Genomic DNA, 22,988 nt, shown 5'->3' on the forward strand with positions numbered 1-22,988 from the left:
GCTTCATCTGGAAAACATCTACTGTCTGCAAAGACCTGCTGAACGTCTTTATGAGTCTAGTTAACGTTTTCCATCATAAACCCGGCTCTCAAACTAGCTGTGTCTCATGAGAACATGCCAGCAATGTTTGTGAGTCATTGAGTCATGAGTTATCTATTAAAGACTTTTTAAAGTAAATTCATCCTAATAGTGACAGCTAGTGTTCTGCCTGTGAGTGACACACGGGTCTAAATTATCCAGATAAATATTGCAGTTCTCTATTAGATCAACAATAACTCGTCCTCCGGTCCAGCAGGGGGCAGTACCTCCACAGATAATGGTACTTGTATATCTGCAGCATAAATACTATCTTTCTTTTTACTAACTTTTTACCCAAACAGTTTAAACTCACAAAGGAATGTGCTGTGAAACGTCATAAACTAAGGAGAAATAAGTCCAGGTTAAAGAAATATCTAGGATCCTGTATATGATGGCAGAGATGGGGAAGAATGTTAAAGAGGAGAGAGACAGCATGAGAAGAAGAAACTGGTTGATTCCTCATTCTTCATTAAAGGCCGCTGAGGAACAGGACAGGATAAGGCTTGTTCAGGGTCAGGGGTCACCGCCTAAACATTTCATTATCATTCTGATGAAAGAAACACATACATGAAGAAAGACTGGCCTTGAAAATCATACTGACAATTAGAGTAGTAGAGGTGGAGAAAGAGTGAAAGAGTGTGTCTGTCTGTTCCTGAAAGAGGACTTGAGCAGGATGGTGTCTCAGACCTCTTTGTCTTCAGACTGCTGCGTTTTGGATCTAGTCAAGTTCAATGACATCACAGCCTCAGAAACCTGAATATTTTCATCAATGTAATCATGTTTATCTTAAAACACACAGGGTTACTGCAGGATGTTTAAGCTCAAAAGTAAGGCTTTCTAAGCCTGTTTTTATAAGGCAGATTGAGATTTACAGAATGACTGTAAAAAGCATGATTTGCAGTTCAGATTCAGGTTTACACACACACACAATAAAATAAAATACAATTTCAGCCTTTCAAATTTAAAACCTCTGCTTTCTGAGATGGTTTGGAGTGTTGACAAACCATGCAAGTGTGAAAACACCCTTAAACGTATATTAACACACACTTCTTGGAGTGTTTCAGTGGTTTTTGAGTACAGCTCACATCAGGAGCCACACTGGAATCATTATCTGTATGGGAGTGATCCACAGGACCTTCAAATGTAGACACCCACAGAAAGATTTAAGAATCACACAGTCTGAGACTCAGTGATTGCTGAACAAACCTTTGATATAAAGACGGACCAGACTGTGTGAACGTGGATGCAGTAGTGTGTGTGAAAGAAGACGACCAGACAGATAATCACTTAATCATTTCTCTCTGTATTCTTTATTTCTCAGATTCAACACTGATGGAAGCAATGAAGTACATGAACACAGTCAGTACTACAGAAATTCAGAGACTGTGTGTGTGTGTGTGTGTGTGTGTGTGTCGTTCATTTCAGTTTCTGGAAATCAGCAGTTACTAACAACATCAAGTATGCTCCTGTATTATATCAGATCTGTTCAGATGAGCTTATGAGAGTCTGTCAGAACACAGAGCATTAATCTTATACAGATCCTCCTGTACAACACGTGACTGAATCTATGACAGCCTTTTTATATAAAAACAGATTTTATATGAAAACTGATAAAAAATGACATGAAGAAGAGCAGATACACAGAAGACCTCAAACATGATTACAGACATCTGAAACTAATCCACATGCATAACCTTTACATATATATACCTATATATATATATGAAGTATACATTTTATTCTGCAGAAAACAACTTGGCATATGTAATAGAAATTTGCAAGTAAAAAAAATAAAAATCCTAAATTTATAGATATCTAAAATGCAATGACATTACAAAGACGTTTTTGGTTTTATGTCATCAGTAGTGAGATGCGTTACACATAAGATACTAGAAATAATTTAAAAAAGCATTACTGTCCATAAACAAGTATGTTGAGATTTGAATAACTCCTTTCGAGTCTGTGTAGACCATACTTACATGTTCAATACACAAATATACAAGCTGTACATGCTGCTTTTCAGAGACTCCTCTGAGAGCCGATCATGACTTTGGAGACGAAGTTGACGATGGCGCTGGCGGGCTGCTCGGGGTCGTGCTCCGCAAACACGTGACACACGTTCTCCTGACCGCTGCCCGCTTTCCTCGCCACGAACCCGAAGATCCTGCCGAGAGAGGAAGTAGTTTAGTGAGTCAATCTCTCACCAGAACAACTGACAGGTCTGCGGCTCGTCCGTCACGTTTACTAGATTTAACTCATTAATTACATGCGTCCAAATACACCACAAAAGACAAAAGACTATTTAAAGCTATTTCTGTGTTAAATGTTAAAAAGTAGTAGCTTTACAAATAAATATTTGAATGAAATACATATAAACATATAAGCTAATGGCTATGGAACGTGGAACAAAAGAGATTTGTTTTTATTATTCATGTAGCTGATGGGAGTCATTGATTACCAACAGTCTTCAAAATACATTCTTTCATTTTCCACAAACATAAGTAGTGAATCTACTCATGTCCGTTCACACTCAGTACTCACTTTGCTGAGGAGCAGCCGTCTCGTTTCCATCTGTGAATGAACAGAGACACAAAGAAAAATAAATATGAGACGTACAGAAACATGAGAAGAGTCAAAGTGAAATGAAGCAGAATGCACTCACTTCCGATCCTGTGGGTCCAGAGCACAGAAGATGACGGCGTTTACAGCGTAGTGTCTCCGGAAGAACAGCCTGTGAGTGAGTGTGTGTGTGTGTGTGTGTGTGTGTGTGTGTGTGTGTGTGTGTGTGTGTGTGTGTGTGTGAGAGTGAGTGAGTGAGTGAGTGAGTGAGTGAGTGTGTGAGTGAGTGTGTGTGTGTGTGTGTGTGTGTGAGAGTGAGTGAGTGAGTGAGTGTGTGAGAGAGTGAGTGAGTGTGTGTGTGTGAGAGTGAGTGAGTGAGTGTGTGTGTGAGAGAGTGAGTGAGTGAGAGAGTGAGAGAGAGAGACAGTGTGAGTGGATGTTAGTGGACTTTCCTCAGCTTCAGATACATGAACAGACAGCAGCATTTGATGTGATTTCAATTTTCTTTTTCCCTTTGGAGTGTTGTTGTAAAGATAAGATCCTAAAGTTGCAAAGACTGAAGTCTCAAAACCAAAGAGATATTCACTGTTCCAGAACAGTTGAACACTAATATTAAAGTGTGTTCAGCACATTTACGGAAAACTGATTCCTGAATCTCTGCTGACTGTAACAGAGACTATAAAGAGACTGATTCTCTACAAGAACAGTCTGGAGCTTCTGACTCACAACCTTTAAGTGTTTTCTTATTAAAAGAATCTGCTTCCCACTGGAACGAATGCCTCGTTTGTAATGTGATTAAAACCGGCCTTCTGAGCAGCTTAAACCAGTTATTGACTGTTAAGTATTAACAGTTTAGCAGTTAAACCTAAGCCGTGGGATAGGGTTAATAAATGTTTTCATTGTTTTAAGAACAAATGACTCTAATATTAACAATGTATATTCTGTGAAACTACAGTGTTTTTTGCTTTTAGATGTATTTAAGCTTGTTGTAGAGGACTCTCATGAAATACTAGAACACTTTAAGACAGTATTTAAGCTTCCCGTGAACTTGTGTGTGTGTGTGTGTGAGCTGCATTACTTTCTCTGGTTGTCGGTGAGCGTGATTCCCTGCGAGGACACTTTGAAGTGCACTACGGTGGAGGAAGGGAGCGAGTCGGCACTCAGGACCACGGCGGTGGCCTTCTGCACCGCCTGATTCCCCGTCAGAGACTCCATCTCCACCGAGCCCAGGAACCACACGTTACAGGCTGAAACACACGTGATCACGACAGCGTGAGGTTAAGAGCTGAGAGATTACACTCAGGTATCTTCACTGGACACACCTGCTCCTTGTTTCAGCAGCTCAGCCGCAGAGTTGGTGATGGACTGTGATGAAGAGCTGACAGCGTCCTCCAGAGGATCTGAGGAGAAACATCACACCCAGCTTTAGTCTTATTATAATCATGTACACTCACGAGTCGCTCATAACCTCCACATAATGAGCTCATCAGGATTTAACAGTGCTTAGAAACTACTGGAGAAGTCACTTTTTCTCATTAAAGCTGCACTTATTTGATCACAAATACAGTGAAAATACAGTAATGTAAAAAAAAAAAAAAAAAAAAAAAAAAAAATATATATATATATATATATATACATACACACACATTTCATTATATTTTCTATTGATTGTGAATGAACGTGTGTGATTTTGATGGTTGTAGTGAACAGTATGAGATGAATACCTCTGTCAGGAATGATGAGTTTACAGGGAAGAGCCAGAGGAGTGATGGAGTGCTGACAGACCAGAGCACTTAGACTGCCTGCACACACACACACACACACACACACACACACACACACACACACACACACACACACACACACACATCAGCGTGAGAGAGAGAGTCACACAGCAGCATGAATCCATCACAGGTCAGATGAACTTACCAAAGTAGGGTTCGTTTGGACATCCTTGAGCCGGACGCCTGCGCGCCGAACACTCGATCAGAAAGTGACGCACCAGCTCGCTGGACAGATCCACTCCTGACACACACACACACACACACACACACATATAGATAACCTCCCATTTAAGTAGCTTAAAGAGAGACACATTCTTACTGATTCAAAGTAATAAATGATTATGTGAACACACAGATGAAGGACTCTCCGATCGGAAGGTCTCACCTCTCCGGCTCTGCAGGGCTGATGGTGGTGGTGTGGACACCTTCATGGCCAGTCCGTACGCTCCTTTGAATGAGTGACTGTCCCTCACGATGAAGGAGCCAGGCTCCTTGTCCTTCAGGAGAGCGATAGCTGCGTGAGAACAGAGAGCGGTCAGATGAGCGCCAGACACCGTCTGTCAGCCGTCACGATCGGACCATACCTTGCTCCCGAGCGATGTCAGGCTTGTACCAGTACTTGGAGGTGTCCTGGACGAAGCTGACGGTCAGCCCGTCCGAGGGCAGCACGCTGGGGAAGGGGATGCTGAGCGAGCTGCCGCTGTGAGGACTGGAGAAACCGCTGGGAGACACCGAGCCTTGAGACAGCTCTCCGTCAGACTCCAGCGCCTCCAGCTTCTCCTCAGATGGCTGCAGGACTCGGGCTCTCGGGCCGCTCAGAGGAGAGCTGTGGGCGTTCGGAGCGGGCAGAGACTGACCGGAGGACGGGGCGAAGCTCACACAGTCTACAGATCTGCATCGGCAACAACACACTACTGTCATCATCAACTGAAGAACATGCTGCTGATATCATTAATAACTCAACAACACACTAATGTCATCGGTAACAATTCAACAATTCGTTTTCACAGCAGGTTTTTACATTGGTTTCTTCAATCTGATTTTACAGGGGCCATGAAATGCATTTAAATTCAAAAACATGAAGCATATTAAAAGTACAAAACAACTTAACCCACATTGAGCTCATTGGTCCTTATTCTTCACTCTTTTCCAGTTTACAGTGACTATCTACCCAACAGTAAGAACTATAAATCAGATGCGCTCTCCAGATGATCTGATCTTCCCAATGAACATCTCAGCACTTAACCACTGCCCAGACTCTGACAGGAATCCAGGTGAATGAGTTACTGGACTCAAGACCAAGATGGGGTCAGCTCTATTATCTGGTGGACTGGGAGGGCTAAGGACCTGAAGAGAGACCATTGGTAGAGCCCTGACTGTGCTCCACTTCCTCTGTACTCATTTCCTGTTTGAGTGCTTCATATTCAGAGACCATACTTGAACTCACTGCGAAGCTTTGCCTGTTTACTTGCTTTACCCAGCATTATTCTGTGCATGATTCTGCCTGGTTCTCTGATTTTTGGTTGTCTGGATTATCTGGTTTGTATTGGTTACTGATTGGACTGATGTTTCTTGGACCCGATCACTCTTTGTATGTTGACAGATTAGCCTGCTACTCTGGTTTTGACTCTGTCTGCCTTCTCATATCCATTTGTGGTAACTTTCTTTGATAAACTTCCACACACAGATTCTAACTAAGACTCAGAATCCTTGTTACAGTTTATAGATATGTATTATTCCAATATTATAATCAAAGCATGGCATCAATACAGTCTGGACAATACAATACAGACCAGAACATCCAGTGACCCAGAGAAGACAGGTCAGGATTTCAGCTATTCTTTCTTTCTGTTAAACCTGGCACTGTGTTATACATGAATGAATGAATGAATGAATGAATGAATGAATGAATGAATGAAGGCTGTACCGGTCAGAGAAGGCCGTGACTCCAGTGATGTATGGTCGGTGATGCTGGAAACCTTCATTTGAAGCTCCAATGAATCCTGTGTTCTCTCTCATATCTGAAAGAACAACATGAACACATCTGCTCAGGTTCACAGGACAACACTGACCGTGAGGAGTGTGTCCCTGAAATCCACTAAAACAGGTCAGAAGAGAGAATCGTGTGAGTTACCGTGTTCAGCTCTACAGGATCCGAATGAAGGAGACGGCGTCTGTCTGAACGCTGAGTAACACATCATGCTCTTCACTGGAGACAGAGATCAAGACACACACACACACACACACACACACACACACACACACACACACAGATCAGTGTCTAACAGACAGCGGGTGAAGAGTGGATGTGTGCAGATGATCTTAACATCATTTCAACCTGAATACTGATGATACTCTTGATAATGATTTATGACTGAACCAAAATACAAACAATTAATATACTACTCTGCAAGAAATATCTCAACTAGTGTCCTAGTGTGTGTGTGTGTGTGTGTGTGTGTGTGTGTGTGAGTTACCGTATGGAGTGGGTGGTGTGATGGGAAAGGCTGGTGTTGAAGGCATCACATCACTGCCAGTGTCCAGTGAACTGTGAGATGAGTACTGTACACCATCTGCTCTGAACACGCTGCATGCTGCACACACACACACACACACACACACACACACACACACAGACACACACAGAATCACTGGACAGGTCTAGCAACACAGTCAATGCAGGAATAACAAAGCTATTATTGATTGTGACAATATATATATATATATATATATATATATATATATATATATATATATATATATATATATATTATGCACTTTTTCTAAATTAAATAAGCAAATGGAAAATATTAAATTAAAGTTTTTACTCAAATTGTTTTGCTATTAATATAATTTGCATTAAACTAGTGTATTGAATGAAAGTGATGTAATTAATGAAAAAATTAAGATGTCTTCATGATCTTTTCAGAAATCAGTGTGTGTGTGTCACCTGTGTGTGTGTGTGTTTGTGTATGCTGCAGTGGTCAGTGTGTGTGTGTCAAAGCAGCGGTCAGTGTGTGTGTGTCACCTGTGTGTGTGGTGCTGCAGTGGTCAGTGTGTGTGTGTCACCTGTGTGTGTGGTGCTGCAGCGGTCAGTGTGTGTGTGTGTGTGTGTGTGGTGCTGCAGTGGTCAGTGTGTGTGTGTGTGGTGCTGCAGTAGTAGTCAGTGTGTGTGTGTGTGTGGTGCTGCAGTGGTCAGTGTGTGTGTGTGTCTGTGTGTGTGGTGCTGCAGCGGTCAGTGTGTGTGTGTGTGTGTGGTGCTGCAGTAGTCAGTGTGTGTGTGTGTGTGGTGCTGCAGTGGTGTGTGTGTGTGTGTGGTGCTGCAGTGGTCTGTGTGTGTGTGTGTGTGTGGTGCTGCAGTAGTCAGTGTGTGTGTGTGTGGTGCTGCAGTGGTCAGTGTGTGTGTGTGTGTGTGGTGCTGCAGCGGTCAGTGTGTGTGTGTCAAAGCAGCGGTCAGTGTGTGTGTGTCAAAGCAGCGGTCAGTGTGTGTGTGTGTGTGTGTGTGGTGCTGCAGCGGTCAGTGTGTGTGTGTCAAAGCAGCGGTCAGTGTGTGTGTGTGTGTGTGTGTGGTGCTGCAGCGGTCAGTGTGTGTGTGTGTGTGTGTGGTGCTGCAGCGGTCAGTGTGTGTGTGTGTGTGTGTGGTGCTGCAGTGGTCAGTGTGTGTGTGTGTGTGGTGCTGCAGTGGTCAGTGTGTGTGTGTGTGTGGTGCTGCAGCGGTCAGTGTGTGTGTGTCAAAGCAGCGGTCAGTGTGTGTGTGTGTGTGTGGTGCTGCAGCGGTCAGTGTGTGTGTGTCAAAGCAGCGGTCAGTGTGTGTGTGTGTGTGTGTGGTGCTGCAGCGGTCAGTGTGTGTGTGTGTGTGTGTGTGTGTGTGGTGCTGCAGTGGTCAGTGTGTGTGTGTGTGTGTGTGTGGGGTGCTGCAGCAGTCAGTGTGTGTGTGTGTGTGTGGTGCTGCAGTGGTCAGTGTGTGTGTGTCACCTGTGTGTGTGGTGCTGCAGTGGTCAGTGTGTGTGTGTGTGTGTGGTGCTGCAGTGGTCAGTGTGTGTGTGTGTGTGTGTGTGTGTGTGTGGGGTGCTGCAGCGGTCAGTGTGTGTGTGTGTGTGTGTGTGTGTGTGTGGTGCTGCAGCAGTCAGTGTGTGTGTGTGTGTGTGTGTGTGTGTGTGGTGCTGCAGCGGTCAGTGTGTGTGTGTCACCTGTGTGTGTGGTGTCGCAGCGGTCAGTGTGTGTGTGTGTGTGTGTGTGTGGTGCTGCAGCGGTCAGTGTGTGTGTGTCACCTGTGTGTGTGGTGCCGCAGCGGTCAGTGTGTGTGTTTCTGCAGTGTTCAGGTTCAGTGTCCAGGCCGTCTGTCCTCTTCCTCCAGTGAGCTCTGTCCCTTCACTCGTCTTTGGGCTCTTAATGAATCTGTGCTCTGATGAGATATAAAACAACACACACACACACACACACACACACACACACACACACACATACATGCAAACATTCAAAAGTTATATTTTATGCCAATTGTGAGGGTTCTCAGGATGAAGGAAATATTCCTGCACTTTCTCCTGATTTCTCTCAACATGGCAACACCAGAGCTGTCAGTCAGTACATGGAGAATGAAGCATGCACTGATTGTACTATAATCACGATCATAAACCATCACTGAATAACAAGAACAATCAGCCTTGTGTTTGCTCATGAAACTCTGGCACAGATCACGAATAAAGACACGAGTGTGTGTGTGTGTGAGTGTGTGTGTGTGTGTGTGTGTGTGTGTGTGTGTGTGTGTGTGTGTGTGTGTGTGTGAATGTGTGTGTGTGTGTGAGAGAGAGAGAGAAACACACACAGCTGTTCCACAGACAGTCTGGAAATGACAAATTCATGTGGTTTAATAAGAGCCACAGCTCCATTCCTCCATTTCTCGCTGGGGTGTATTTGTAGCGATAGTCAAAAATATGATTGTATTGTATATATTGTATGGGTCAATATGACAGATTTTTCTTTTATGCCAAAAATTATTAAGTAAAGAAATTTTGTAAATATATCAAATTATGATTTTCTGATTAGTAAAACTTTTTGATTAGTTAATACAGTATGCATTGCTAATGACTTCCTTAGAACAACTAGAACAGCGGATGTTATGAATTGCTTGCCTCCTCAGATTGCTGATTTTCAATTGTGTTATCAACCCTCGATAAATACATACAGTCATCACTCAACACAAGTCTTCTCTGCTTCACTCATAAGGTTTGAAAATGATAGAAAGAGCATGTTTGTGTGAATGAACACACAGAAGAGCGTGAGTATGAGTGATCTCACCTGTTTGACGCGTCTGAGCGTTTGCTCCAGCGGCTCGGCTGAAGCAGCTGGGTTTAGTGGAAATGGGCACAAACGTGGGATCCAGGTCCAGGATGAGCTGGTTGAGCTGATGGATGGAGTTATCGATGTCCAGCGTCAGAGAGCTGAACTCCTCGTCGTGTTTCTTGTCCGTGTCTTGGCTCTGAGAGACGGTCGAGCTCGAAGGACAGCGGTTCTGCACTGAAACAACAAAAACCAGCACCTCATTCACTAAAGTGCTCATTCGTACTAATCCAATGGAAAATCACGATTCCATCTTTTAGACTCAAAATAATACTGTCAGGTTATACTTAAGATACACAGTAAATAATTAGCCCTAAAAAGGCACTGACACAGTCTTTTTTAACTATGCAATTAGGAGTTTCTCTTTCAAATGCAACATTTACCATAGGAAAGTATTTAAATGAATTAGGCAACGAGATTTACTAACATTTTTGCACTTGTTAAATTACTGGCTATTACTTAACCGCCAGCAAATACACAGGGAAACAGCAGCAGGTTTATTGAACAGACAGGTGGATGAAAGCAAGACGAGTGCAGGTGAGTGTATGGGGAATGGTGAGGGTTCTTGCTTCTTATCTGAGAGTTAATGAGTCCTTCTTTTCCAGGAGATTCAAGAAGAACAGGGAACATGGAGATGGAGCACAGGAGCTGAGGACAATGAGGTTAGACTTGGGATCTGAGGCTCTCTGTGAGATGAATGTGGAAACTGAAGTCTCGGAAACAGAAGCTAGAGTCTTCTTAACTCTGCTAAAGGGCTGGAGCTGATTTGGGGATGTGCTCTGAGGTGGATGCGTGGTCAGAATGAGATTCTCATATGGGCTTTTCCCTGAATTTTGGGGTCAAGGTGCACTCATAGCCAAACTCTGGATTTGGAGCAACTCTAAACTAGTTCAGACTGTAGTGGCTTCTGTACTTAAAGGATGATTCACCCAAAACTGAAAATCATCCTGTCTTGTACTCACCTTTGAAGCATCTTAGGTCTATGTGACTTTCTTCTTTCAGTCAAATCCAATCAGAGTTATAATTACAATTATCCTTCCAAGCATTTGAATTGGTTTAAACGGGTGATAAGAAGCTGCAAAATAATGTGCACTTTGGAGGTTCAGACAGTTTCTGTTAAAACTCAGATTGGATTCGTCTGAAAGAAGAAAGTCACACACACCCAGGATGCTCCAAACAGTTTCGGCAATATTACTCCATAAAGCACAGAACTGGCGGCCATGATAGGTTATGACTTAGATGAAGGATCATATAAAATGCATCAACTCTTCTTGGGCATTCAAGAGTACCACAGATCTTCTAAGCCTCCTTGAAACTAAACTATCAGATCTGAGTTGCTCATTGTGGATGGAGCAAATACACAGAGGACATAGAGGTAAATGCCAACAACAGCAGGTTTATTGAACACAGACAGGTGGATGAATGAAGGTCATTGATTCCAGGTGAGCATGTGGGGAATAGTGAAAGTTCTTAGTTCTTATCTACATAACAGCAGGTAAGAGTCAGGTAAGTACATATGTAACGATCCAGAGGAGCAAAGCAGCAGTGGAGCTGAAGAGAACACCGGAAACAGAGCGCTAAGTAACAAGGTAACGATTCTATAGAAAACTGTGAGACCAGACAATGTGACAGGAGCTTGATGCAAGGAGCTTGATTAGCGTTGATTCCCATGACTGCCATGTTATTTTTATTTTGCTTCAGGAAATAAAAAACTACTTGGAACCTTCATCCAGGAGTCATGCAATACCAGCTCAATCTGACCATTTATTGTGCTCTATAACTTTTATATAATATTCATTCCTGTTAGATTTTTGTGCGTTACGTTAGAGAATTGTGTGTTGTGTTTTTCAAAAAGCATATTACTATATTGAAAAGTCAGAGGCTGGGAAGTAGTGTATAGTATTGCAGATTTGGTGTGTGCTTCTGCTGTTCAGCTTTCAGAAACGGTGTGACAGTAATTCTGTGTGTAAGTCGTAACACTGTTGTGTTTGTTTGTGCTCACCGGGGGCTTTAGGCAGCAGCTCCTGCAGGTGGTGGCTGAAGCGTTCCTCCGCGGCGTCCTCCTCCGGCAGGTACGAGTACTGCTGAGCGGCGACCAGCTGCTGCTGATGGACCCAGGTCTGTGTGGAGTATCCGGCGTGCTGGAACGCGTGAGGCTCGTCTGTGCGGCCGGGGCTGCCGAAGCCATCTGACAGCAGTGAGTTCTGGCTGCTCTTGTGATAGGACGAGGAGAGCGTGCCCAGACTGTCCATGCTGTGCAGGTCGTGCCGCAAGGCCAGCGCCTCGTCGTCCAGGATGTCGGTCTCGCGCTCCTTCGGTCCTTTCTCGAGTCTCGGCGGCAGCTCCGGAGCAGCGCAGCCTCGGCTCATCTCGTCCAGGCCGAAGCCGCTGAGCAGCCGCTTGAGCTCCACGCGCTCCTGCTGGCTGGGCTGCGGGGTTCTGGGCCAGCCGTCGGTGCGCAGCGAGGCACTGGACAGACCCGAGTCGCTGCTGGCCGAGAGCGTGTGGTCAGGGCTGGAGGAGAGCGTGGCGCTGCCGTTCCTCCTCACCGAGCATCGGTCCACCGTGAGACACTGGAGAGGAGCCGCTGGAGAGAGAGGATGTGAAGGGGACCGGCTGAAAATGTATTCAGATTTTGTTCTACAATATTATCAACATTCAAGGTATATTGAAATTTAAAAAGCATGATTTCAGTTAGGAGGCCACAAGACGGCACGTGACTATATTTAGAAAAAAGTGCATGCTTAAAATAATGTTCATAAACCATATCTAAACAAGTTCTCAAAATGAAACAATTTTGACAGCCCTACACTGCATGATGAAAACAAGGATCATTGTAAGGAAGCTGCTCTTCTCTGTCATTCACCAAATGAAAAGCGCACTTGATTGAAATAAAGTTGTGAATTAAAGTGTAACCGTATTCTGATAGACATTCTACTAACAGTAAGTAACTACATGTCAACTAGCAGTCATTAGAGTATTAGTAGACAGAGTTACTTACAGTTAGAAGTCTAAAGCGGACTATCAAATAAAGTGTAACACTTCTTATAGCGTCTCATATTTCCGGTCTGAATGCAGTGAACAGGTGTGTGTTCCAATAATGCTGTGCATCTGTGCTTGTTTCCTCCTGAACTGAAGAAGGACAGTCACTGAGACTCAGGGTGGGGCTACTCTTCCATATATGGAGACTGGAATGTAAACGCAGGGGGCGGAGCATGACAGGAGGGGCGGGGCACCGGTGTCCCTGTTTGACACATCACATACGATTATACATACGAATATATTTTCTCTTTTGTTTTAATTTAACATGATAGTTTTTACAGTGTGTGCTATTTTACTAAAGAAAGTCATTTCTAAAGTACAGTGTAATATTGAAACACGAAAGGTCTGTAAATTGAGGCCAGTCCTGTGAAGCCTGAGATGATTCTGGGACAAAATGGGACGAAATGACAAAGCAGAAGAGCTCTTCAATCTGGAGATAAAAGCAAAGCTCTTCCACATCTAAACACACGACTCAGGCCTTCAATTAACAGACGCTCACATAGTTTATATGTGCACTTTAGATGAGAGAAATAAGAAGAAAAGGGGTACTCTGTCAGAAAACACATAAATAAAGATACTTTTAGATGATTCATTAATATTTGGAGTCCTTGGATCGCTAAGCGAGTGCTTAATGAACTAACTTTTGGCAAAATCTCAAATTCAACCAACACAACTTTTTCTTTTTTGTCTGTAGCTGAAAATTAGTCTGTGCACATTTACATTAATTTTTCCAGAACAGGTCACAGATTCTTTCTATAATGAAAAAAAGCCTTATTGTGCGTCTCAGTGGCGAAACACAGCAGTGTTTTCTTACTTATGTGAATTTGCATTTGAACTAAACTTCATAACTTTCAGTCACATGACCGCTTGAAGACCCGGAGGGCAAAACCTCTATCGAGCCACAAATATTTAGATCACCTCTCAGAAGAATAAAACAAAGACATGTGAGCTAAATGCTGGTAAAGTTTAGGCTATTTGAAATCCATATGGCATGCACACACCACAATATTTCAATCAACAAACATAGTGCCTTAAACAACAGATTTTGTTCACACCTTATTAAACGAAGGGTTACTCCAAACTAAAAATTAGATTTTGTCATTAATCGCTTATCGTCTCGTTGTTCCAAACCCGTTTAATCTTGATTTATCATTGGAACACAATTTATTAAGGATATTTTAGATGAAAACAGGGAGGCTTATAACTCTCCCACAGAATTCCATGATAGTCCTGAACCATGAATATTTCTCTAAAGCTGCTCGATGCAGAAAGTCAAACCATTTCATCTAAAGTTTGCATTAAAATCATTTCTTTTTCTGCCTTTTTCAGACATGCATTGAGAGAGATGTATGGCATCTGTATTGTGTTTTGTCATCAAAAGCAGCCAGAATTAGCCAGCACAAACAAAACATTATAATTACAATTCCAGTCGACTTCCTGCCAAAACCTCAGCATCACAGCTGTGTGAGTCAACAAGACTGACCACAGATCAGCTGAACCCTCACAAACACGGGCAGGACCGAAGCTTGTCAAAGAGCTTCATCTGATGGGTTTCTCGAGCTGTAATCCGATCGCAGCCCAAATCATAAAGTCATTTGCTCCAAAACGATGCTCTGTTTTCTTCCTGTGGTTCTGGTTCCTCCTTTAGTGGCTCTGGCTCTACGACACACACGGGACGGACCGTATGCTGGAGTCTCATACTAGGTCTGGAGGCTTGTTCGAATCGCTCGCTCCGGTTAGTGATGCTAGCCCGAGGAACCAATGCAGTGTATGGATATTCCTCATGAAGCAAGCTCTGCAAAAGACAGCACTGTTATCCGACGGCCTCCTGTAACTCGAGGCCTGGGATACACAGGGAGTGTGTGTGTGTGTGAAAACAGTCTGCCGCAGGAATGCTCCTCAGAACGGGGCGTCTGTTTGTGCTTGATCAAACCCTCGTCATTAAAGGTGCTGGAACTTGTTTCCATGAATATGTTTTATGCAAAACAGCTGTGGGGGACCTGTGATTTTGGCCAGACTATTCCTCTCTGTGTGTGTGTGTGTGTGTGTGTGTGTGTGTGTGTGTGTGTGTGTGTGTGTGTGTGTGAGTTTGTGACGGGTGTGAATTCAGCAGAGCACATGAAGTCCTGCCATCAGCCTCACCGCAGTCAGAAAAAGATGCATGGACTCTCGGGGTGGTTTCAGCGCGTGTGTGTGTGTGTGTGTGTGTGTGTGTGTGTGTAAAACAGCAAAGCCACAGTACAGAAAAAGACAGACTGAAAATTGCCCAACTATGCAAAACAACATTTAAGACGAGCTCGGGCAGCAGATGTGATGTATAATGAAACTGAAGGAGGTTATCTATGCTTTAGAAGGTCAGTGGGGTTGGGAGATATACTGGTTAACATGGTTAACTGGTAGAAATTGGTCATTTTGGAGTCTATCGTGATTACATGCTCAGGCGACATTGCTGTGTTGAAAACGTTCACATGTGTTTTTAAAAATGCAATTTTAAGCCATTAAAACACAATCAGCAGTGAAAGAGAACTCATTTGTCTGAGAAACAGTGCTCGTAGAGAGAGGGAGTGTTGAACAGATATTCTTCCACTTATATATAGGGTTAAATACACACTCACTCAATATGCCTTTTCAAGTGAAAGCAAACAGCTGAGAAAGAAAACATATATATTAGATACGGGCAGATCTTAAAGTGACAGCAGTGTAATATTCCCGCTGTCATTCATTCATGTTCATCAAACAATAAAAGAGAGAATCTGTTCTGACTAAATCACTTTTTAAACTTTAATATAACATTAATGACTTCAGCTTGAGGGTTTTTTGTTTGGTTTTATTTCTATTGTGATAAGACTTTAACAGTAGGGCGTGATAATCCATGGATATTTAAAAAATACATTTATTTATATTTCTGAAAGGAAGATTAAAATGTGACATACACAAATATAACTTGGGCATGTCTACTACAACAGGCTGAGTTTCTCACAGATTTTTGTTTGGGTTTCAGTTAAGATGCTAAGCTTGTGGAGTTTAACAGGAGAGCTAAACTCAAGATATATAAAGCACTATTGCTCATGTGATATAATAATTAATATATAATATAATATATTTAAATAAGTAAAGAAGGACAACAGAGAGGACCTGAAGACTAAACAAACCACTGTTACTGGTTTAAAACAATATGAATAAGCCTTATTTGGAAATTATGTAAAAAACTAATACCAGTTTGGTTAAGTGAATGATTAAATGACTCAACGAACGTTTGATTCATTCCCTAAAGAATCAGTATTTTTCATGAACCAGTTGAGTAAATGATTCAGAGACAGAATCAGGACAGTTCTGTGACGTGACTGAGACGTGAGAAGTGTTCATTAAATCAGGATACATGCAAATTAAACTCCTATTTTTGAACTTAAGTTGCTGGACACACTAGAACATAAAACATGCAATAAACATTTGTTCTTTTGTTTGTTTGTTGTTTTTGTATTTAGATAATAATGAGAGATTGATCGCAGCATATAATCCTTGTATGATTTTTACTGAACATTTTTGCCAACATATGGATCATTGAGTCACTACTGATGAGCTGCTGCTAAATATAATGTAGAAACTTTCATTTTCTGTAAAGCTGCTTTGCAACGATTTCCTTTTTTGAAAAGTGCTATATAACTTAAATAGAAGTACAATATGATGGTTCTGTGACAACAATAAACATATTGCTGATAAATGAACAACAGACTCGAGTATCTTTGAGGGGATGTGAAGCATCATATAATCTCAAGCACATGGTCTCACTTTAATAAATAATCATCCACGTCGTCCTACCTTCTGCAGTGCAGATGTTCTGGTAGGAGTTCCACTTGGAGAGAGAGTCGGCGCTCATGTAGTCGACGGTCACCTCTGGGCCGTTGTGCCAGCGCTCTGAACCTGGTGAACAACAAGAGCATGACGTACGGAGAAACCTCAGTGTTACCTGACAAGAACACAAAAACCCACCTGAAAGTCTTTCTGGGCCATCGGAGAAAAGCAGCTCCACTTTCCCATACTCTGGAAATCTGGCATCTGAAATAGAAACATCAGGACATCAAGACCTGACATCAAGGCTTTTTCATTCTGAATAAGCTCCTGAACGGGTCACTGCGCCTGCAGCGCTCAGGCGGCCGTCTCTGACCTTTGTTAGCCTGCTCCATGTCGTCTTTCTGAAACACGAGGCTGTAGGCCTGAACGGCTCCTGTGTGAAACTGAACTCTGAAAACAGCGTCTCGCTCAGAACGACCGCTCTTATGGAAGCATTTCACCTGAAGAGAGAGAAGAGAACACTGATAGAGAGAAGAGAGAAAGAAGACAGAAAGAAGAGAACACTGATAGACACACAGAGTTCCTCGCTGATATAGAGGCATAGATGAATAGGTCTGATCACCAAATAATTTTTCTCCATTACATTTACTTTCTTGTGGTTTATAAGGTATTTACCTTCTTTATCATCTTTTTAATCAAGCATCTAAAGAAATTCTAATCATAAACCTGTTCTGTCTAGATTTAAATCTAGAATTCTCTGCTCGGATTCGTTTTCAGCTGGCATGATTCAGGGATGAAAAAGTGCATCATTTCTTTCTGTTTTTGACCAGCGTGTGTCCTGTGTGACGTTTATAGAGTTTATTCAGGGTTTGTTTGTACCATGATGTCTCCTTTCAGAAGCTGAGCTGGTTCCAGAGCGACGTAGATCCTGTCTCTGAGAGCGGCTCCAACGTGACTGCTTCACAAACCAAATCAAATCAGGGGTTTTATCATTGACTGACGCTAAACATGAAAAACATGCAGAACTAAAACACTAAAGCTGCTTTTACTAAAAGTAAAAACAGTGAATGAAATATACTACAAACACTAATAGCATATCTACGTTACTAAAAGCACGCATGAGCAGAGTGTGACGGGTGACTCACTAGACTCCGGAGACATACACCACCTGCATCCCCTGATACACCTTCAGATACAGCTGACAGCCTGCAGGAGACACAAGAGCTCACGTTACAGCTGACCCGGGTCCGGCTGGACCGCTCACGCTTACTGAACTGACCTCCTGTGGGGTCAAAGCGAGGGACGCCGTGAATGATGACGCAGTGCAGGAAGAGAGGAGACGTGTTCATCTTGATGGAGCCGCTCAGGAGACTGTTGAGGATCCTCACGTACCTGAAACAGAATAATGTGTGTTCAGCACTCCATCTCCTCATGTCTTCTGTCTCTGGAGCAGGGGTCTCAAACTCAATTCCTGGAGGGCCGGAGCCCTGCAAAGTTTAGATGCAACCCTAATTAAACACACCTGATCCAGCTAATCAAGTACTTCAGACATGCATGGTATATGTGTTTTAGCAGGGTTGAATCTAAACTCTGCAGGCTCCTCGCCCTCCAGGAATTGAGTTTGACACCCCTGGTCTGGAGGATAGTTTATGCTTCTGGTGTCAGATCTGGACTGATTTTATCAAGTAAAGGTCAGAATAACTGCAGTCATATCTCCAGATGAACTCTTACGGGACTGAAGCAGCTCAGCTTTACTTGATTCTCCATCAATCTTTTTCTACAAGAATCTGATCATCAGGACCTTTGGAGGAGCTTTACTTTCACTGTTCCTACAAAACATCTTGCACCTTCTAAGGGGCCTTTATTTCTTCAGCTTTCCATCAGCACTGCATTATATGTTTGGATCATATTAATCTCATCTTACTGAGACATATTACTGGAGATATAGAGCGATCTCTGATAAGATCAGGGCTGGTGAACCCCAAAATGCTTGTTTTAAAATCAGTTTAGGCCAATAAAAGTGTAAATGCAAAGAAATATTTTGATGATAATGTAAGAAGAGCTAGCAAAGAAAGGTCGAGATCATGTGTGCCAATCACCTTTTCTGAGACGGGCGTCATCAAAGCAGAAACCTTGTCATCATAGAACTTCCTCATGGCGAAGCGATCTAAAGCCTGGTCCGCGCTGTCAGGAAGATACCAACACATTCACACCAATCCATCCACAGCATCACATCAGACCACAGCAGCTTGAACACTCGATGATGAAGATGAGAGCAGCCAAAACTCACAGCATCCGGTGTCTGAGAAACTGTGTATCGTTTATCATTGTTTCGCACAAAACACCTTCAACGACCACATCAACACAATACAAAACTGAATAAAAGTCTACAGTAGCACCGCATAGACAAAAAATCAAATTCTAAAAAAACCATGAAATACAATGCAGCTTTCAGTTTAATTATCCTCTATATAGAAGAAGAAACCTAACAATAATAATGTGCTTCAAACATGGAGTGAGCAATATTTACTGCAATGAACTGAATACTTTTGTTCTGTAAAAGTGCTGCCTGATTTGTTTTTTCATGTCATTATGAGTGACAAAGCATGTTGGTCGACAATCTTTGCTAAAGTTATGTAGGGTTTATGTCATATTTGATTAAGTATGAGAAATTAACTGCTGTGCCAAACTAAAAGTTAAAAATGTATGAAGAGTTTAGAATAAAGGACCAAGGTATTTAGAAACGGGCCCTAGCTATTGAACAATTAGCAGCTGTAATAACAATAAGCTATCATGAAATATTATATAAAATCACAGAATCAAATTATTATATGAATTTATACCAAATTAATGATGTTAGATCTGATGATTCACACATGTATGAGAGAAGAGATCTGTAGAAGATACCTGGCAGAGACGTCTGTGAAATGAACAAAGGAGGAGATGACCACCCCAACCCTGCCCTTCCCTCCTGGAGAATCAGAGAGAGAGATGCTGCGTTACAGACAGACACACACACACACACACACACACACACACACACACACACACACACACACACACTCACACACACACACACACACACACACACACACACACACACACACACACACACACACACACACACACACACACACACACACACACACACACACTCACACACACACACACACCCTGTATCCTCACCCTGCAGTGAATGACCACCACGTGCAGCGGGTCAGCGTTCAGCCAGTTCTCTATGGCCTTACAGATGGTGCAGATCTTATCCAGAGGAGGAGCGTGGAAGTCCGGCCATCCAGTGTCCAGAGTCTGAGGAGACCAGCACATCAACACAGGTCAGATACACTCTGAGATCATGCTCCAGACTGGACGAGGCAGATCCCCCACACTGTAAAAAATGACCAACTGTAAAATTACTATAAAATTACAGTTTTGCTGTAAAATGCTAAAGTAAAAATAACTGTTCAGTGATGTACATTAGGGCTGTATGTGACATCTAATATTGTTAAATGAATGTTTTTTCAGTCTCAGGTGTTGAGTGTTTGTGTGAATGAAACTGCTCACCTTCTATAAATACAGTATTTAAAAGCTACTTGTGATTGGTTTTGTTTCGTCACGTGACTCTCATCATCAGTGTATTACAAAGTTACAAAACACAATTCAGTACTTCAGTAGATCGCTATCTAAAATGTTGCTACCGTATTTTTTACAATAAATAATGGCAACCACAGCTGCCGTTTTTTTACTGTAAATTTTACCAGATTTTTTTACAGTGCACACTACCTTAGGGTTCATCTTAGTGAGCTCCTGCTTTCTCTCGGACAGGTTGATCACCTGGAAAACCAAGGACGAGGAGTTAAGCGCGCATTGGAGCTGGATCAGAGAGCGTTTGCGCTGTGAAAGCGCCACGGATCCTCACCAGATAGTTGTCTGCGTGTTTGGAGGCGGAGCATGCGTGTGACGCGTCTCTCAGGTTCGGAGGTAAGTCTCCTCGAAGCAGTCTTGAGGAAGGACACCGCATAATGCGCTCCGTCACGTAGGTGAGGTCGAGCTCATATCCCTCCTCCATCTGCAGACAGAAGACTCAAATCAGCCCTGAACTTCATACGTAGAAGATTTAGAAATTACTTTTGCAACATTTTCACTATATTCTAGTAATTTTGACTTTATTCTTGAAATATTTAGACTTCATTCTTGTAGCACTTCAACTTTATTCTCATAAAATGTTTACTCATAATTTCCCCATTATTCTCAAAATATTATGACTTTAATCTCATAATCTTAGATCTTTAAAAAAAATAAAAGAATTTGCGACACTAAAACACAGTCATAATAAAGAGTCCTGTTCTGAGAGAAACTGCTGCTAACGACTCATGAGTGAACTGTCCAAATGAATCAGATCAAATCATGAACATATTCAAAGAAACTGATTCATTTCATAAAAGCCCTTCAGAGTGATGTTGTTCCTGAGTTGAAGTCAAGGCAGTGAACACTGTTTCAGAATCATTAACAAATGTAAAACCTTTATAAAGTGTTCTTCTCCCTGAACTTATGTCAGTTAGCTTCTTGTTATCATAACGTTTCTGAGCATCTGTTGTCTTTGTTATAATGCAGCAGATCTCTGGACTTCCTGTGGGTCTGGAGCGGCTTCATCCGCTCAGCTTTATCTGGTGACCATCTCAGATTCTTCTGTTTAACACAACATCGACCGCTCGGGCGGACCAGAGGACAGATCCACAATCACCACAGAGCGTGAGGAAGAATAGATACTTTATAGATATTTTATAGATACTAAAATTATTCACACAGGTAGTAACTGTAATTAAATTACAGTAAACCCTTACTTCACTAGTAATAGAATTACAGTAACAGGTTACACCCAGCACTGCTGAGGAGGACCTGATTGAGTCATCAGGAGCAGCATGTGCTGACGGAGGCTGAAGAAGTGTCTGATTCTTTCATCTGCACTAAATGTGTCTCTGGAGCACGAAACCAGACAGAAGAAGCACACAGAGGTGGACAGCATCGAAGAGATTTTAAAAGTGTCTGTACTTCTTTTGGAAAATCAAGTTCAATGAAGATTTGTTTTTCCCATCATAAATATAGCCAAACGTCATGTTCAATTTAGTAATATGCATTGCTAAGAACTTCATTTGAACCAAAGGTCTTGATATTTTCGCACACTCGTTGTAACTCTGGATGTCCAAGCTTGGCCCGTGGTGCAGCTGAAGTCGACGGTGTCTCAGGGCTCCAGACGTGTCTCTGCAGGCCCGCCGTGGGCCACACATGCCTGGGATCAAGGTGTGTCGTTCTGAGGAAGAGATCCAGCTCCTGCAGGCATGAGAAGTGTGTGCCTGTATAAACAAGCTCTGGATCAGCTTTCTGTAGCCTTCAGCTGCATCGCACTACAAACCCACACAACATGTTCAGAGTGTGTCCAAAGCCCTGGACCTCAGCCAACACGTGTCCAGACTCCATCAAACCTCTCCCAGAGACGCACAGCACTCAACCTATTCTCTCTTTCTTCAAATAAATTCAAAAACTCTCACTACTTTCAGAGTGTTTTTCTTTGGAAGCTTTTTTTTGGAAATTATAATTATTGCTTGTGAAAAAAGTGCAGGATATTTTTTACTTAGTATAATGATTCCTTAGTGCTTCTTAAGATGATCTTAGGTTTATCTGTTGTGCTATTCTGGGACACAATAAATATGAACTTTAACATATTTTTAACATATCTCTGTATTTAGAAAATGTACTTAGTTTCCACTTGTAGTACACTTGAACCATCTTTAATACACTAGTACACTTATTATAAGTGTACTACAAGTGGTGACTTAATAAATGTTTTAATGACAGAGATGATATGCTAAATGTACATTTTAGTTAATATTCATGGAGTCCCAAAAAACAGCACAATTGATACAAGTTCATCTGAAGATACACATGTTTTTATACCTGGACTAGTACTTTTTTTACTCTAGTGCTACTTTTACTAGATTTCTTTTGTAAATAATTATCAAACATAGTAGAGTAAAAAAGTACAACATTATGCTTTGGAATATTGTGAAACACTGATAAAGTACAGATGCTTGAAATGTACTTTCTGTCTGCTTCTGACTGTTACACAGAAGATAAGAGAACACACTTCTAAAAACACCTCCCTGAATCAGACCAGATCAGAAACATGACACTGAGAGCAGATGGACAGAACACACACAACAACCTGCTCCAGACACTCTGACTGACAGCTCACACACCTGAACACACACACACACACACACACCTGAACACACACACACACACACACACACACACACAACAACCTGCTCCAGACACTCTGACTGACAGCTCACACACCTGAACACACACACACACACACACACACACACACAC

The 22,988-nt window shown here is 42.3% G+C and overlaps 1 protein-coding gene across 1 annotated transcript; it reads right to left on the reverse strand.

Moving 5' to 3' along the window:
* Positions 1–1,369: 1,369 nt before the first annotated feature.
* Positions 1,370–20,664, reverse strand: LOC122332463 (tensin-3-like). Its single transcript, XM_043229782.1, is given in 30 exon segments — positions 1,370–2,242; positions 2,620–2,649; positions 2,741–2,809; positions 3,716–3,884; positions 3,960–4,037; positions 4,362–4,439; positions 4,567–4,662; positions 4,807–4,935; positions 5,006–5,313; positions 6,349–6,442; positions 6,556–6,630; positions 6,899–7,015; positions 7,491–7,494; positions 8,696–8,826; positions 9,720–9,938; positions 11,764–12,348; positions 16,623–16,724; positions 16,794–16,859; positions 16,969–17,095; positions 17,475–17,553; positions 17,741–17,801; positions 17,875–17,987; positions 18,695–18,708; positions 18,710–18,779; positions 19,503–19,566; positions 19,769–19,904; positions 20,379–20,429; positions 20,515–20,573; positions 20,576–20,607; positions 20,609–20,664. Coding segments are annotated over 30 exon segments (3,357 nt in total). The 3' UTR covers positions 1,370–2,097.
* Positions 20,665–22,988: the final 2,324 nt, after the last annotated feature.

The sequence above is a fragment of the Puntigrus tetrazona genome, unplaced genomic scaffold (genome assembly GCF_018831695.1).
Source record: "Puntigrus tetrazona isolate hp1 unplaced genomic scaffold, ASM1883169v1 S000000080, whole genome shotgun sequence".
In the NCBI taxonomy this organism is placed as follows: Eukaryota; Metazoa; Chordata; class Actinopteri; order Cypriniformes; family Cyprinidae; genus Puntigrus; species Puntigrus tetrazona.